The 19062-nt window shown below is 33.1% G+C and overlaps 1 protein-coding gene and 1 long non-coding RNA gene across 2 annotated transcripts; one reads left to right on the top strand and one right to left on the bottom strand.

Moving 5' to 3' along the window:
• Positions 1-5305: 5305 nt before the first annotated feature.
• On the bottom strand, positions 5306-9370 carry LOC149408869 (uncharacterized). Its single transcript, XM_089650356.1, has 6 exons — positions 9156-9370; positions 8343-8569; positions 7152-7346; positions 6892-7074; positions 6653-6809; positions 5306-6535 (listed from the first exon to the last, which is right to left on the bottom strand). The coding sequence occupies exons 2-6, from the start codon at positions 8358-8360 to the stop codon at positions 6354-6356; spliced, it is 735 nt and encodes a 244-aa protein (XP_089506482.1). The 5' UTR covers positions 8361-8569; positions 9156-9370; the 3' UTR covers positions 5306-6353.
• A 3778-nt stretch (positions 9371-13148) lies between these two features.
• On the top strand, positions 13149-13789 carry LOC149408868 (uncharacterized). The gene is made up of 2 exons (XR_016305356.1): positions 13149-13331; positions 13431-13789. It is a non-coding gene; the product is annotated as an uncharacterized LOC149408868 (long non-coding RNA).
• Positions 13790-19062: the final 5273 nt, after the last annotated feature.

Here is a 19062-nt window from a genome sequence, read left to right as displayed (position 1 = left end):
TGTTACTTATCTTGTTTACCCGAGGATTGTGGCATATTCAGATGACAGACTATAACGTCTCCACTAATGAGGAATGAATGCATCAACATGGATATTATATTGGTATACAAGCGTAGTCTAAGGCCAATTTAAATAAATAATATATCATTATCGTCATAGAATAGAAGAACTGTAAAAATGCCATCCATGTAGATTTGAATGGAAACCAATATCGCCACTGACTTGGTACCTTTTGGTTCTAACCCATTTAGCACATGCTCTATCTTTCTTTCACTTGAATTTAATGATGAAACAGTTTGTTTTTGAAATTTAAGCAAAGAACGGTCCGTCTTAACGATTAAAGTAATATTAATTTTATAACATGTTGTCTGTATCGAGGTTGAAGGAAGGAACAATAAGAATTACAAAAAACAACTAAATTACGTATGTGGTGTAATATTTTATATTAGTAGATTTATAAGAAAACAACAGATATTCATCTTTTTACAGCCTCCATACAGTTACCAATGTATTACAGAAAAGATTATGCATTTAGAACACGTACAGTAAATGAGAAATGGTAAAAACATATTTAGATAAACAAGTAGTAGCAATAACAAATGCATGATACAGTAAATACATGTGTATATTATTACATACTAATCCAACTAAACGAATCATTATATTGATACTAATCCTACTAAAATGTTGCACCGCTTACGAAAAGTAAAGCCATTCAAAGAATGTGTACAAATGAAATAGTTATGTGAACGGCCCTCTAAAGTATTGCCACTTAGTCAAAGCACGTTTGTCTCAGTAACGTATCTACACTCTATTCATATCATCTACGGTATATTGAACATTTAATATAACTCAATATGAATAGTGACGTTACTTTGGAAAAATTGTGTAATTTGTCATTTGAAATAAAACAAAATGTTACACTAAATTTATGGTTTACAATGAAGTAGGGAAGTATTTAAGTACAAATCTTATGACTTCAGAAAAAAATTTGGTTTTGATTTAAAATACATAAAACAAAATCAGAAACATACTTTTTCAGATGCAAGATCAAAAAAGTAGATCATAAAACTTATAGCGATAAGTTGGTACAACTAGAAATGGTTGATAGGAAATAAGTAAGAGTTATAAAAGCACCTTTGCTACAATGGGTACTAAATGGTAAAAAGGTGATGGTACATGTGCCAGAATCGGCTGTTAATTAGTCATATTTCAATAAGGCGCCGCATTTTCGCGTCTCCAATACATAGTAGTGTTTGCTGCAAGCACAGCTCTCAGCATGTTGTCCTGAAACCATAAAAACAACTAAACTATAAAACACTGTATTGATAGTTCAGTATCTATATCGATTTTAATCATAAAACTCTATATATGTTTCAGGTTTTATGAGAAATATCAATTTCCGGGTATAATTGGATGCATAGACGGAACCCATATAGCAATAATAAAACCCAAAGTCCACGAAGAGGCATATTTCAACCGAAAAGGTTTCCATTCGATGAATGCTCTCATGGTAAATAAATATAATTTTTTTTTAAATATGGACAAACTAGCTGATACACCTATCATATAAAATATATCATGCTATTTTTCACCTGTAGATATGCGACTCAAACCTAAAAATAATAGCTATATGTGCGAGGTATGGGGGTGCATCACATGATGCACACGTATGGGAAATGATGGCAATAAAACCACAATTGGAAGAAGCAAATAATCGAGAAGCTTTCTGGCTTTTAGGTAAATTTCATTCATGTTTTTAATAAAGTGGGCTATTTTTAATGTATTTGTTTAAATATGTATATCAAATATTATAATATTTCAGGAGATTCAGCATTTCCGCTTAGGCCATACATGATGACCCCCATCTTAAATGCGGTACCGGCATCGCCAGAAGAGCACGAAATTGCAATGCAGGGTTAGAAATTGTATAGAACGCTGTTTTGGGATTTTAAAAGCAAGATGGCGCTGTCTTTTAAAACATCATGTGCTTCATTATACCCCAGTAATGGCAGTGAAGATAATGAATGCATGCGCTGTTCTTCACAATATTGCCATTGAAGCTCAAATGCCAGAACCAGAGGATGTTATTATTGAAAATGATTGTAGAGAAGTGTTTGATATTAACAATCGACACGACAATAACCTCAGGCAAGGTCGGCTAACTCAACGTGAGCTTGTTGAGACTCTCAATCGCCACAATTAAATATCTCTGACCAGCTCTCTAAAATCATCTTCAATAATAACATCCTCTGGTTCTGGCATTTGAGTTTTAATGGCAATAATATTTTAATGTTGTAATTTTTGTCTCATCTGTTTTTAAATGACAATATTAATACATATATGTATGAGTATATTGCCATTATAATGTCTAATATACAATAAATCATATCTTACACTTCCGTTTGATCACCTCTGAGAGTATGTATGTATGTAGCGCCCTTCGTGGCAGCAGGACGCGTCCTAACGCTTCCTCCAACCGCTTTGTGTTTTTTTAGTATTTTCAAGGGAAATGAGGCAACATCCCTTTGAAATTATTTTTAAAATCAATCCATCAACATTTGAACTTAAATAAAAATAAACTTAATAATTATTAGAACTTTATAATATGTGATTTGAGTGCAGTGTTTTAAAGTGAATATTCTGAAATTTGCTCAAAAATATCGGACTTTCGAAACGAACGGCGACCGGTAAATGCACTCCAGATGTTTTCAACAAAATTCTCGGAAACTGGGCAAGCTTGGACACTGGCAAGTTTTTTACTAAGCCCAGGGCAATTTATTACCCAACCGTCTTTTTATTGCGGGGTCAATCCGCACCAAATCATCCAGGCCATGTCACCCACCATCTCAGATTTTGATGAAACTTTAAATTTTTAATCCTTCCATATAGATAAGAAAATATACCAAATTTTACCTTCCTACCTCAACTCGTTTTTTTTTTATGGGCAGTTGAATTTTGGGCAAAATAAGCGTTTTTACATATTCCGAGCACTCCGGAAGAGCTTGTACCTTCAATGAAAAAAAATTGTATCTTTGTCATTTATAGTGCAAATGCAATGAAAATTTTCAATATTATCAAGAAAACTATGCTGATTGCAGAAAAAAATAAATAAACCCTTTACATTTATCTACTTGACTTTAAAAAATTACCAAAAGTAATTTTTTAAGTAATTTTTGGGACGGAAAAGGTACTTTACAAAAAAGCAATATCTCGGGAAGGTACAGTGTTAATGAAGTAATTTTTTTTTTATTCATATCTACAAATAGCATAGAATCACATACAAAAATAAAATTCATGGCATTTTACTTGCTTCAATAAATAAAATCCATTTTAAACTTTTTTCAAACTTTTTGTAATTTTTTTTTATTCTTATCTACAATAAACATAGTACAACCTAAAAAAATAAAACTCCTGGTATTTTGTGTGCTTCACAGTGTAGAAACGTTTTTAAAATAAGAAATCTTTATCATACAGAATTGTTCTAGGTTTTTTTAAATCTAGATACAAAAATAAATAAAATCCATTTTAAACTTTTTTCAAACTTTTTGTGATTTTTTTTATATCTATTTTTAGTTTGTAATTGGGCAAGTTATAGTTTAGGTATATAGCTAGTAATATAGGTTGAATGAATGGACTAATATCAAAGAAACAGTCCTAGAGACAAGTCACTACATGGAAATGATGTATCTGCAACAAGAACAAGACAGAACATGAAAATTACTATCTGCCTCATCACTAAGTTTGCAGGATACTACATGCTTTGTTTCCTCTGACATGCTTAGTTCTGAGTCAGCTTCAAAGCAGTGATCATCTATATAAATACAGTAAATGTTTCATGTTATGGTGTACGTTGTTAAAATGTCTCTAATCGAAACAAGTTTAGTTAAATGTAGTGTGGGACAACATAATGGTACTGAATGTCACAAAAAAAGTTATACTAAGTCAGAGAAATTAACGAGTGTGGATTTGTTAAGTGAATTTGAAAAAAAGCTTATTCAACAAAGAAGTTTTGTATCTACAGACTTGGTTTTCAACATTTGTGAGCACCACAGAATATTTAACTTAAATAAATATGAAACATTTCAAAAAGCTTGTTTTGACCCGTTCCAAAGCCACAAAAGGAAAATTACAAAAACTTTAAGAACAGTATCCTTGGAATTTTCAGAGAACAATACCATTCTAAAAGTAACTAATAAAGCAATCCCTGGACAAAAAATTTGTAATGCATGCAGAGCAAAAATTAGTAAGAGCTTTTACTTGCTGAGAAAAGAAAGCTTATTCACTTGCAGGCAACAATTACAGCAGCGTTTTTCACAAGCTAAAACAATACCAGGCACTCGAGGTTTCCACTGCTTTGTTCCTCTGTCTGAAAATGAAGTTGGCACAAAAAGGATAAGTTCAGATTCAGATTATGCTTTGATTTTTAACTTCAGTGGGGAACGAAATCGCTCTGAGCAACTAAGTATGGTACAAATTTGTACAAACTCTTATGTAGCTTGCGTATATGACAACCATTGGTTTTTTGGACTTGTGGTTTCCAAAGATGAAGACGAGTGTGATGTATCAATCAAGTTTATGCATCCTTTTGGCCCAGCTCCATCCTTTTACTGGCCACATCAAAAAGAAGATATTTGTTTTGTTCCACTACAAAATATTTTTAATATCGTTGACCCTCCCACAACAAAAGGTTCAGGAAGAGCTTACTACTTTCTTGAAAAAGACGTTCATCATGCTGATCAAAAGTTCAACCATCTTATGGGTCAGATCAAGAATAAAAGTAAAAAATGAACTTGAACATTTATTTGTAAACAATATTATTGTAATGTACTTTCATTTAACCTAATCCTACATTGCCTGTTTTATTTTTATTGTATTTGTTTTTTAAAGAGTTAACTTTGTATTGAAAAGAGTTAAAAAGTTGATCTTGTTATAAAATATTGCTATGGTGTATGCATTCAGGGTAAGGAACAAGGTACATTATTTTGTTGGTGCCTTAAGCTTACATTGCAAGCTTACCAGCATGTTGTAAAGGACCGAATAAGTTTGACTTTTTTATTTGCAAATACAGTATCTAGATTTTAAAAAACTTGGAACAATTCTGTATGATTAAGATTTCTCATTTTAAAAACGTTTCTACACTGTGAAGCACACAAAATACCAGGAGTTTTATTTTTTTAGGTTGTACTATGTTTATTGTAGATAAGAATAAAAAAAAAAATTACAAAAAGTTTGAAAAAAGTTTAAAATGGATTTTATTTATTGAAGCAAGTAAAATGCCATGAATTTTATTTTTGTATGTGATTCTATGCTATTTGTAGATATGAATTAAAAAAAAAATTACTTCATTAACACTGTACCTTCCCGAGATATTGCTTTTTTGTAAAGTACCTTTTCCGTCCCAAAAATTACTTAAAAAATTACTTTTGGTAATTTTTTAAAGTCAAGTAGATAAATGTAAAGGGTTTATTTATTTTTTTCTGCAATCAGCATAGTTTTCTTGATAATATTGAAAATTTTCATTGCATTTGCACTATAAATGACAAAGATACAATTTTTTTTCATTGAAGGTACAAGCTCTTCCGGAGTGCTCGGAATATGTAAAAACGCTTATTTTGCCCAAACTTCAACTGCCCATAAAAAAAAAACGAGTTGAGGTAGGAAGGTAAAATTTGGTATATTTTCTTATCTATATGGAAGGATTAAAAATTTAAAGTTTCATCAAAATCTGAGATGGTGGGTGACAAATCCAAAATTTTCTGGATGATTTGGTGCGGATTGACCCTGCGGACAGAATGCACCACTTCAACAATTACCAGGAACAGGATTACATGGAGATAAATGATGGACTTGACAAACGTCACAGCGGTGCTGCCAGGGTCTCTTATCTATGTGAGGTGTCAGCGCTTTATTAGCTGCAGATACATACCTGGACGCTGTTGTTGGACGCGGTGGACTCTCTTACTGCAGCAGCTGGTCCAGTTCCTTCACCACTTAGGATTCTTGCTGCAGAGTCTCCATCTTCTATCTTCGTAGAACGTCACAGCGGTGCTGCCAAGGTCTGGTATCTGTGAGAGGATAGTGTGTCAGCGCTTTATTAGCAGCAGACACATACCTGGACGGATGACGAACCTCGTGCTGGCACTGTTGGTGGACGCGGTGGACTCTTTCGCTGCAGCAGCTGGACCAGTTTCTTCACCACCTGGGATTCTTGCTGCAGAGTCTCCATCTTCTATCTTCGTGTCACCTGTTCCTTTACTTCATTTTACTTAACTTAACTTCACTCTATTTTTGTAATATTTATATTTTCTGTAATACCTGCATCAACTGTAAAGCGCCCCTGAGGTGATATCTCACAAAAGCGGCGCTATACAAATTATCCAATAATAAATAAATAAATAAATAAATATCAGAGCCATCATCTCTTTCATTTGTTTGAGATGTTCAATGTTCTCCTGCTCGACCAGTAGCCTCTCCCGCTTGATCTGTACCTTCTCCCGCTCGATCTGAAGGAATTCATCCATTCTATTTTTGACTGAAAGTGAAAATATTTATGTAATTTTTTTATAAATATATTTGTTACATACGATTCTTACTCTTTTTCATAGCATAATTCCTATACACCCCAAGATATTTCAGTGTAAGTACTTACATAGTCGTTTAGAAACGTTGTGCGAGGCCTTTCTTCTGATGCCAGATGGCCCAGGCTCCGGCTCAGGCTCCGGCTCAGGCTCCGGCACAGGCTCGGGCTCAGGCTCCGGCTCAGGCGTTGCGGGGATTAAAATCTCCACACTGGGAATAATTTCTATCTGTAAAAAGTAATAAACTGCCTATTTAGTTTTCCAATCCATATTAAAATTGAACTGTGCATGAATATGATCTGAAACATACAAAGTGGAAAGGAGTCTCCTCTCCAGGCACTCCATCAATGAGTTCTGGCCCAATAATGGCCAGAATTTTGTCCTCGAGTGGGGTGAGAGGTGGAACCCTGCTCACTCCTCCCCCAGTCTGGCACAGCTCCACTCGAAGCCGCGACGCCTTCTTCTTCGCGTTGCTCCTCAGGTCCCTCCAGGTCTGAAACAATTAAATAATTAGTCAAACAACTATTCTGGTGAAATAGATTATTTGGAATTATTATAATATGCACATACTTGCTGCCACTTTTCTCCGGTTTTGCAGGTTCCAAAGCCGAGAGCGTTTAGGTCCTCTGCTAAACTCTGCCATTCTCTTAGGTTTTGCAGGCGTCCCTCCAAGCCCTGGAACCTACCGGAAGCCATGGCAGGCCTCTCCGAGAGCCACGCCACCAAATACTCCAGCTGCACACTCGTTGCCCTTTTTTTAATAGTCTGTAGGAGAATATCATGTATTACATAACTAACAATGTAAAATAAGTAAATGAACATCACGAAAATGAGGTGACTAATAAAAAAACTGACAAAGGCAAAAATACACACTACCTAGTGAATATAATATAATAACATAATGAGTAGCGTCATTAGGTGAAAAGAAATCTACAAATAAATGTCATTTGTACGTATAAAACACTGTTCATTCAAAGCGAATTTGAGGTTATAAAGTCCTTTACTTCTTGGAAAGGTTACGATACCTTACGAAATACATTTACCAACGTAAAAAAATACAGAATAAACATGAAAATTATAAATAATTGTACAACTTACGGTCATTTTTCCTTATTTAGTAATAAATTAATCAATTGTTGTCAATGGGTGATATAAATTCAGCGGAAACGTCAAAATTCAGCGCGCTAATAAATATGCCAATAGACAATTTTGGCATTTCTGTATAGAGTTATGTGAGATGCAAACGTACCCGACGCCAGACGACGCTAAAATAAACCAAACTTTATCCATGTCGTTACAGAGTACTATTTTAAGTCCGATGTGATAAATTTGGAACAGAAACGTTTTCGTTTGTGAAATCGAAATTTAGCGAGTAAGCCCCCTGTTTGATTGGTCTAAATACATTCACAACAGAATTTAGATCAAAGTAAAATGATGCAGACCCAACTTAATCACAATATGTTCTTTAAGTTTTCACTACCTAACAATGTAGAAAAATTAATAAATGCTTGTGCTATGATGGAAGACTAAACTAATGAGGAATCAAACCCACAGTAACTGGTGCAAAACATATGCTTTGTACAGTCCAGCTATTTAAAAGTCAAATAAATAACAAGTGCCAATATTTGTAGAGAAGAAAAATCAGACACAAGAGGATGAAGTCTCTCAACAGTAAGTAGTACATGAAACTTTATAATAATCACAATTGACATTGGCAAACGTCATTTTGTGCATTATAGAAATGAATGACATAAAAATTACCTTCTTTAGTTTGTGCATTTGTTACTTGGAGGTCAAAGTCAGAAGTCTTTCCGATTCTCTTCTGTTGGAAGATGGCTGTCTTCAGATCTGCTACGGATATGTGTAGGCCATCAAACGTAACAGTGTCATATTCGAGTGAGCTTTTGAACTTGTAATGAACAGACATTACGCCCTATCATGTATCTACTATAACAAGCAGTGGAGATGGATCATTTTTCTTGCTGTAGCTGAAAAGCAAACAGAAAAAATGAAAACATTAGTATCTCCTACTTGATGAATCGTCAGGTAATAAATAGAGCATTATAGGTAAAGTAAACAAATCATTAACATGAGTATCTATGAAAGCCGGGTGAATTTTACTTCCATTGCAATTGCTTATTTCGTGTGTCGTTATTATATGTGAGTATTTACTAAGTTTCAAAATTCATAATATTTTTATTAAAAACCATAATATGGGACACTTTCAAGAAATTTACAATGGGAAACATAACCCCTCGAGCCAATGTTTGCCAAGGTCGCGTACACAGAAAGCGTTTCGTTTAAATCGTTTTAAAACTTTCATTAAGGCAAGGTGTGAAATTTTAAAGCGAATTCCTCACAAAAACATCGCTACACAAGGCGAATTAGGCTATCAAAAGAGAAACTCCAGTAGCTTATTTTGGGTCTATAGAAAAGGTAATTAGTACGAACGTTTACAAAAACATACGCAGAGCACAAAATTAAAAGCAATTAGAAGCATAAACTGTCCAAAACATTTTCAGTTCGTAGGAGAAGAAAAAAGATACTTCGAACGATCTCAAAACGACCACTTACTTGGAACAACGCTGTCAGGCCGCCATCATTTCCCAAGGAGTTAATAAATGGAGATTAACAGTGAAGAAACTACACAAATAATAAAAAATCTATGTAACTCATTTAAGACTCGAAATATATATACAAGTTTATAAATAAAACGCAGCGTATTTTATGAGTAAAGGTTTTATTCACAAAAATTAGCGCCAGCTATTATCCGCAAAACGCTCGGTTCGATTTTGTCATAGAAAAAACATTCTACCATAGATAAAGGGAAAGCCATAGATCGGAATTTAGAGTAAATAGAAGAAACTAATCGAACATATAGCCTTTCAGACGTGGTGATTTCAATATATCAACTTTTATTGAACGACAAAAATTAAACAAGATTTGGTCAGACGTTTCAGTTTAACTCGATCCGATATAAAGATGGGGGTATATAATAATACAGATGGGGGTCAAGTTAAATTATTCATGCGTGCGTCTCTATATTTTCTGACATTTTGTGAACGACTTGAGAATAACGAACTTGTCATTGAAAAAGGCCAAAAACGTCAAATTTGGGATGAAAAATGGATTCAATTGAACTAGGTGCATCTAATACTATTTTGAGAGATAGCATTACGATATCAGAAGATAATGAAAGGTATCGAAATCATTTATGAAATTGGGATAAACAATTTGATAGAGTTGTTGAATTCCGCTGCACGCACAATGCACATTCATTTATAAAATCAACATTATTTGATTTCAACATAATTACTACTGGAAACAACAATTTAAGTAGGGGTCGAAGAAAATACACGCACAAAATAGGTTTGGGTTTTTTAAGAATTTAAGCGTATTTCCTAACCTTCAAAATTAACTCGGAAAGTGATTGAGGAAGAATAAAACTTTAATGCATCTTTATCATCTCCCCCGAAATAAATCATTGTTTCTTGTAGTAGGTATGTAATTAAGTTGAAACCAAATGTTATTTTTTCTAATTTTGCATTGTAGGCGTGCAGCGGAATTTGAGAACTGTACTGAACAGATCTGGTCACCAAACGTTCCAAATTAATTTGAAGCAACGTTTCACTTATGAATGGTGATCGTACACCCGAGTGACCCTCAAAAGTATCTTCCACTCTGGAAATACTAATATTTATCCTAAATGGTCTTATATCCTAAATAATATCTTGTACATGGTTCTGATTGTTTTAATTTTATTTTTTTATGTATCATTTTTAAAATAATATTATATTTATCACGTTTTTTTGGTTAAATATTTCTTCTTTTTTTTATTTCAAAGACAGGCATCGCATTGGTAAAGATCAATAAACCTGAACATGTTGTCATCCGACCACTAATTATTTTTATCATGAAGAAGCTATGTTCTATAATATGCAAGCAACTAAAAATCGCAAGCGAGTTGAAACATGTGTTCACAGGTCTCGATTCGGTCTAAAACTCGAACGACTATTCACACTTGAACAGCAAAAGTAGACGGGCTTTCATCTTTAGTTGCTCAACTAAAAACTTGACCAACTTTGTTGAAAAGGTTTTCAAACTTATCAATTATGCCTCATTCAGACGTGGCAATTTTAGCTGATCAACTCTCCATTGAATGACACTTGAAAGCTAATTAGTTGACATTATCGGTTTGGTCGACAATGAGTTCTTGGGTTCGGCTGTGGAAAGATTTTCATGTTTCCTCCGTCCTACAACAAGGGTCTCTTCAAGACCCATTTTCACAACCTAATCTTCACAAAAAGCCCTTCCGCAAAGCATCCCCAAAGATGACAAAGACCCTAAGGAATTTATTTTCCTCGGGGTCACCTCTGTGAAGTTGATGTCAAAAAAACTTGTTTTAATCCATGTACAAAATTGGCTTATTTCGGAATAATTATGTTATATTATTCCATTTAGCTGTGATAAGAATAGTTTGGGCTACTTCAGCATAGGGAGGGGAAGTAAATGGGGAAGAGGAAAGTGGGGAAGTACCTGGCTATTAATGTATGGGCACCAAATACGGCTAAAGCCATTTCTAGCAACGCTTAGATTCCGAATGGTGGTTTTTCACGACTTTTCACCGAGGCGATGCTGATATTATCTAGCACCTTTGCATAGATAAAATTATTTTCAACACTTTCCCTGTCATATCCTTGTCATAATAATTTGCTAATTACTACTTTACACCATACTTTTTCATACCGATTCCCAAATCGGGAGCCACACGAAAAAAATCGCTTTAAACGATCATTATTTTCATGCTTACGATTTCGTACAGATACTCGTAGTTGCCATTATGAGGTGGAGCTACCAAAACACAGCAGCGCAAAAGCAACAGCTCTCACAACCCTGTATCCATAAATAAACCACTCACCCTGTTCTGTTGAAAAAGGGTAAATATTCGGAATCGCTGGCCACGGATTATACGAAATATTTTAAAATAAAACCTTCTGATTTACCTTTATTACTATAAAAGGAATTTGACTGCATTTGGGAAATTTTTAATTGAAATTTGATGAATTCTTCGAATTCTCCGAAACAACCCGTCCTTAGTATTTATTACTGATTGTGAGTGTGAATTACTGTTATATATTGTATATTTAGCGTGTGTATATAACGATTTAACATTTTATTTTGAGGAAATATTCCACGAGAACTTTACATAGTACAGATATCTCATAGAATAAATAATATCTATGTATGTTACAGATACCTCATAGAATAAAGAATATCTATGTATGTTAAATTGATTTTGAAACATACTTTTTAAGGGAATTATTCGGAATCGCTGGACACGGAGAATTTAGGTATGTTTTATAAATAACGAAAATTAAAAAAAGTAAGGTTATTATAGGTTAGGTTGGGTTATTATAGGTTAGGATACTTTAGGTTGGGTTATGATAGGTTAGGTTAGGTTGGTTTAACGCTAAATATACAATATATAACAGTAATACACACTCACAATCTGTAATAAATACTAAGGACGGGTTGTTTCGGAAAATTTGAACAATTAATTAAATTTCAACGTTCATTTTCGGGTTCTGTGAAAATCCTATTCAAGTTCTGTTATTATATCATTATAGGCTAGTTGCTTGACAGAACTGAAATAAGGCAGAACTTGAAAAAATCTTTCACAAAACTTGAAAATGAACGTTGAAATTTGATGAATTGTTCCAATTCTCCGAAACAACCCGTCCTAATATTTTAAATATAATATGCAACATTTTCACATAATATAGTTACGTAAAAGAATGAGAGATGGCAGAAACAAAATGTCAATCATTAAACATACACACGAAAATCACAATACGAAACAGCAATAAATAGATATTGTAGTATTTTTTACTAATATTTTAAATATAAAACTGAATAAACATGCAACATTTTCACGTAATATAGTTACATAAAATAATGAGAGAAGGCAGATGTCAAATAATGTCTGCCATCTTAAAATGAACGAAAATCGGAAATACCAATACACGTCTCTCACGGTACCAGCTACCAAAATAGAGCACGTCCCTTTTTTTATCCCGGTTTACTTTATCCTATGTATAGTGCTTCTGACAGCTTATGAGCAGGATGGTGAAATACCCCGAGACAAACTTGATGAAAAAAGGTGTCATGCAAAACGGCTATTTATGAGACTTTTAATTTGAAAATCTTCAAAAGCAATATGTACAAGACGCCAATAAAAAACCCGTTTCTATTTCATTAATTTAGAAGTAACACCATAAATCAACTATCTAAGTAACACTACAAATTTTCCTTGGATTTTCCCCTTTGATTCTGAACATTATTTTTAATATAATAATTAGAATAATATTACCAACGCATTATAAATCGCTTGACGCCATTTGTATTGTAATAAATTCATATCACCCAGTGGGAAATGGGCTTCTAGCTACGTCATGACTTTCTAGCTAATCACCGCTTTTCCCTCTGGATGAGTACCTTGTTAAATACATTTTCTACAAACCTTGAACTGTGACGTCATTATCCGTTTAGTTTATGGTGAAGGATAAAGTCAACGTATTGTCTATGAAAATATTTCTAAATTTATTAGCGGCAAATAATTTCCTTTACAGCTGGAAATGGATCGAAAAATTGATTTGAACGATCCTGATTTCTACGATACTCTAAATAAGGAATTAGAGTCTCTCATGGAATCTATTAAGAGAAAAAAGGAACAAATCTCGGTGGTTGAGAGTAAGTAAACAAACATGGAATGACACTTACATGTTTTATGACAATAATAACAAATTATATTAATAATTTTTTTAATATATGATGATGATTTATTTATAGCGAAAGCCTCTATATTGTCAGTGGAGTTTGCATTGATGCTTAGTACCCTCAAGGCGAAAGACCTCCATAATTTGAAGAGAGCTTTTGAAGAGTTTGATAAAAACATGACAGAAAATCCTTTACAGTGTAAACTGACATGTCGCGATTGTGAACAATAGATGTCCTTGTTCTGAGAGTAGTAATAATTGTGACTATACTAGTTTAGTGACATCGATCGGGATATCAATACGCGATTTCCGCGACCCAACCCAAAACCTCTCGCGACCCAAATTTGGGTCGCGACCCGAGGTTAAGAATCGCTGCTTTACACAAATATTAATTACTTTATGAAAGAGATAAAATAAAATTGTCCATTACTTCCACGTGTTTATTTCCATTAATGTATCACTTACAAAATAAAACAAAGAGTGTTTTAAAATGTTATTCGTTCTCTGCAAAATAGTATTTATAAAAAAAAAACAATGACACAGGTAACAAATTTATTTCACACACACTAATATTAAATACTGTACAGAAGGTAATTTACAAAATTTTCACTTAATCCTATTTATATGAAACGCTCAGGACTAGAGGGGTTTAAGTGGAATTCATCACTAATGTATTGGTAATGAAAATAATTAGTAATGAAAAGTTTTATTTTTTTATCTAGGCATTAATTGCACTTTCGAAGAAAGAGAATGAAATATTTTTGCATACAGCCTGACAGGAGACAAAGATGAGGTTTTAATTATGATTGTTTAAATGTTTTAAGTGGCAACACCAAGACACGCCTTATAGGAAGTTTGAAAAAGCAAAATGCATTTTTGTAAAATTTTATCTATTCTACAAAACTATTGAATAAGTAGGTATGAAATTAATAATATTTGTTAAGTGCGGCATGATGGAAGATTGGAATAATATTTCAGGGTGAGAGGAATGAGGTAACTAGGTACGGGGAAGTGCAAATCATTACTGCCGACCAGAAATAAACCATTCATTGCTGCCACTATAGATCGTACCCTCTAGTAGTGGAAAATACCAAAATAATTATGTTTTCTATTTGTTCGGTATTTTCTGCCGAATATAATCAATGTATTACCACAAAATCAACAATGGATGAAAAAATTATTTTTACGCCATAAGTCCGTGAAGTCTCAATTTATTCCATACATTCTCATACAAATTTTCCCTACAACTTACGATATTTAAATTTTTAGACCTCCAGTTTTACATAACTTAAAAATAGTCCCAAAAGTAGACTACCTGGATGGATAACAGACTCCTGCAAAATAAAATGTTCTTGTTCAAAATTTTCCCCATACGTCATTGGTATCAGAGATAAAAACAATATTAGAAAATAAAATAAAAAAATTATTTTGTTTAAAACCGCGATTTTTTATTAATTTATTGACCAACCGGTTTCGTTTAATACTCGGTATTAATTTGCACCATGATGATGTTTGAGTTAAAAACCAACCGGTTTCGTTTAACTCAAACATCATCATGGTGCAAATTAATACCGAGTATTAAACGAAACCGGTTGGTCAATAAGTTAATAAAACATCGTGGTTTCAAACAAAATTAATATTTTTTTATTAAATATGTCAAACCACAAAGTGATTGCTTTCTACAATAATAGTAATAAATATTAGAAAAAATATGTAAATTAATTTTTTAATCAAATTTTGGCATTAAGGCGGTATCAGATGGTTCACTCAACTGAATGTTCATTTTAATCTCATTCCGCGTTCACACAGCACATACAGAATGATATAGAAATGAACATTCATCCGTCCTTTCCCATTATGACGATGTCGTCGAACAAAGTTGTGCGCCTTGGAATTCGTTTGATTTGTTACCATTTGTTCGAAGAATTTTACTAAAAAGAAGCGAAGAAAACACCGACGGTGGTGGGTGTGACCAGAGGCGGCTCTAGGGATCCAGGCGCACAGTGGGATGAAAATCGCCTTTCATAGACATAGAGACTTGAATTTTCAAGGGTATTTTTTTTGGCTAGAAATGGATTCTGCTGATCATTAATATGCTATAAAATGTCGTACGAAACAATTACGTGTACAAATGAAGGAGTTATAATTTTTTTAAGAAAAAATTGTATGGCGCTGACATTAAAAATGAGGCTATCTCTGGAATCATAAGGTTGGCCATTCTATCCTTACACACAGATATAATACTATTTATTTGTATTTTTTTGACATACTTCATATTGTGGCGCAAGGTGCGATTTTTTTTTTTTAAATCCTCAAAGTTGAAAAAAACCCTTTTTAATGGTGATGATTCATTTTAATGCTTAAATGCTTTTAGGCTTGCAGTGTAAATAAAATATTGTAAACTAGACAAAGCATACTCATATGTAAAGCATTTAAGCATTAAAATGAATCTTCAACATAAAAGAGTTTTTTTTTTTAACTTTGAGGATTTTTAAAAAAAATCACAAGTTTCGCCACAATACGAAGTATGTCAAAAAAATTCAAATAAAAAGTAGTATATTTGTGTGTAAGGATATAATGGTCAACCTTATGATTCCAAAGATAGCCTCATTTTTAATGTCAGTTCCATACAATTTTTTCTTAAAAAAAATGATGACTCCTTCATTTGTACACGCAATTGCTTCATACAAAATTTTATAGCATATTAATGATCAGCAGAATCCATTTCTAGCCAAAAAAATACACTTGAAAATTCAAGTCTCTATGTCTTTGAAAGGCGATTTTCAGCCCACTGTGAGGCGTGGTAGGTTATTTGAAAAAAATGTATGACTAATCTTTTTTTTGATATTGTGAAAAATGCCCATATTTTATTATCTATATCAATTTGTAGGTAGGTATGTCATGAATCCGCGACTCAAAATACATATTTTATTAATATATTAAATTGGAAATAACTACACAATCCATGTACTTACGGAAAATTATTTTAAAGAGGATACGTTTTAATGTAGTTGTGCACACCATAAAATAGTTAAAAACATAAGAGTTTGAAACGCCCGTCCGCAGTATCCAAAGATACTGGGTGCGAAGCTAAGACTATGGTGGTTCCATGGTGCAAAGCGACGCGATGTTTCCATTTAAATTTAGACTTGCGATTCTATTTGACATCTTTTACGTTTTTTGTTTTGTTTAATTCTTCAGCCTCATTCTACATCCATAACAACAAATAATTATTCCAAACCTTTCCCAAACTGTCCAATTGAAATAAAACCATTTATTCACACACGACAAGCATGTAAAATTAAAAACCGACATATGTTTATGTCACTATCTCTTTAAAACATATGTGTACTATTCATCGTGCTGTCTCCCTCACGGCTATGACCTGAGCGTCCTTAAGATCCTGCACACCCAAAACGATTTATAATTTTGTAAACGCCCACCGCCAATAGCTTTAATAGCTGGGCACAGGGGTTCTATAGTCGTTCAAAGATAAGAGATTAAAATGTACTGCATTTTAGATTACCGCCATCTTTTGAGATCATTACAAATAAATGATTGGATAGTCTTCATGTGTCGTGTAATTAACTAAAGCCGCCATGCGTTTAACTGCCATATGTAAAAAGGGTTGATATCACGCACAATTATTTGGCATGGGCTAATAACCTCTCCACTCGTTGGAACATTGCTAGCAATATTATTCTGTTCATCGGTCGGTGATGCAAAATGATGATAGCCGATGACTCTCAATCTTTGAGATATACCCTTTTAATAAATTAAATCATTTAAACATATATTATACAGGGTGTTAGGGGGTAAAGTGCGTTTACTTAGGGGGTCATTCTACACGATAATACAAGTAATAAAGATAAATAACTTTTTCCAAAATTCCAATGTTTTAAGGTAGTTTTTAGTTAAAAAAATGAATTATTTGTACTGGAAAATAACATTTGAATTTCGAAAAAAGTTAATTTTTTTTTTACTTCTACCATCATGTAGAATCACCTCCCGAACCTTTTTTGCTTTGACTTTTTTTTTCAATTTAAGTAAAAAATTAATTTTATAAAGATATATGTAAATTTTATAAAAGTATATTTAATAGATACATTTTAATTATATATATTATTAACACACTTTGATCGGGTTATTTTTTCGCCGGCTGACCGCTGAAAACGGGCGAAAATAAAGGTCCCGCGCGAATTTGTTTAATTTGTTTTAAATCGCTATATCTTCGTAAATAATGGAAATATTTCAATAAAATTTTCTACATACTAACTCAGCATACCCAAGCTATATAATTTGTAGCTGAAAACCAAGTATTATTTCTAATGCAACATAATAAATCGAAAACAAAGTCATTGTTGAGTCATTAGTGTTCAATTTTTTAAGTATAAACTAGGTTTCAATTTTATAAAATTACAAATTATTATATTTTCACCAAGCCCAAATTATTATAAAAACAAAAACAATTGCCACTTCTCTAGTAGGTATCGTCAGAGTAACACATTATTACTCATTGAAATACCACGAGTGCAATTGCCTCTCGCACGATACAGCGGACCAAAACCATCGGAACGTGCTAATAATATTGGTTATTTTTTCAAATGAAATTTAAAATAATCACTTAGCGTAGAATGCTTCTCGTATTGCCCACATAATATTGTTTATTTTTTTCACCATACACTATTAGGTTTAAGTTTTTAATCACCTTTATATAATCAGTTACATTTTACGTCTAAAAATTGTTCATCTAATATTTCCTTGTTCTTCCTCCATATCACTTTCTTCAGAATCACTGAACTGTAATGGCATCACTGACATTCTTCTCCTACAAGGAATTTCGTCACTTCCACTAGATTCTTCTCTTTCACTATGGAATTCAGGCAAATAATTACTAGAACAGGCAGATAAATTATCTGCGACGATTTCGTTATCACTTTCGTAATTTTCAGAATCCATTTTGAAAGGTTTGAAAAAGCAAATATAAATATTATCGCCTCGGAACACAACCGTAGGACGATTTGCTTTTTAAAAACTGGCACGCACTTGTAAATATTTATTATGGTCCGCCTAACTGTGTTTGCCGATACCTGCTGTTTTTAAATGCTCGACACTCTCCTCTCGCTCGCACCTAGAAATTGAGTGGGTGCGGAACAGAGATAGAAAGATTTGTTTCGGGTTTCATGGTCATAAAAACCCTGGTTCCAGGAATTGAATTATTAGAATAACAGAATATGCTATCTAAATTACTTATTTCGTTGATCTTCAAACGCAATACCTATCAAGTGTCAGGTGTTCAATAATAATGGCCATTTTATTTGAAATGTCGATGTACACAAAAGACTCCAAGATAAATACAAAAAAAAGACTTGCATTGCAATTTGATAATTATGTAAATATAGTTGGGACCTTTATAAAGAGATTGGTATATAATGTTCATATAAAAACATCAGATAATTTCTTCTTTTCTGCCATTGAAATGAGGCGGGCGCAGAAGGTAGAACTACCCTTCCCGACGTTAAGCATCAATCGACCGAACGGGTAGAACTACTCTTCCCGATTAAAGTGTGTTAATATAAAAAAGAAGAAAGCATGATTCATTAAAAAAATAATCTCACAGTTTTAGAACAATCAGCTACCACGCATTGAGTTGCGAAAAAAGTGACAGCCCATTTTATATGATTTCAGAAATTTGGTTTTATTTA

Source organism: Hesperophylax consimilis, unplaced genomic scaffold, assembly GCF_061612785.1.
Source record: "Hesperophylax consimilis isolate HC1 unplaced genomic scaffold, BYU_Hcon_1.0 scaffold_47, whole genome shotgun sequence".
Taxonomy (NCBI): Eukaryota; Metazoa; Arthropoda; class Insecta; order Trichoptera; family Limnephilidae; genus Hesperophylax; species Hesperophylax consimilis.
This window is presented reverse-complemented; position numbering and strand designations above follow the sequence as displayed.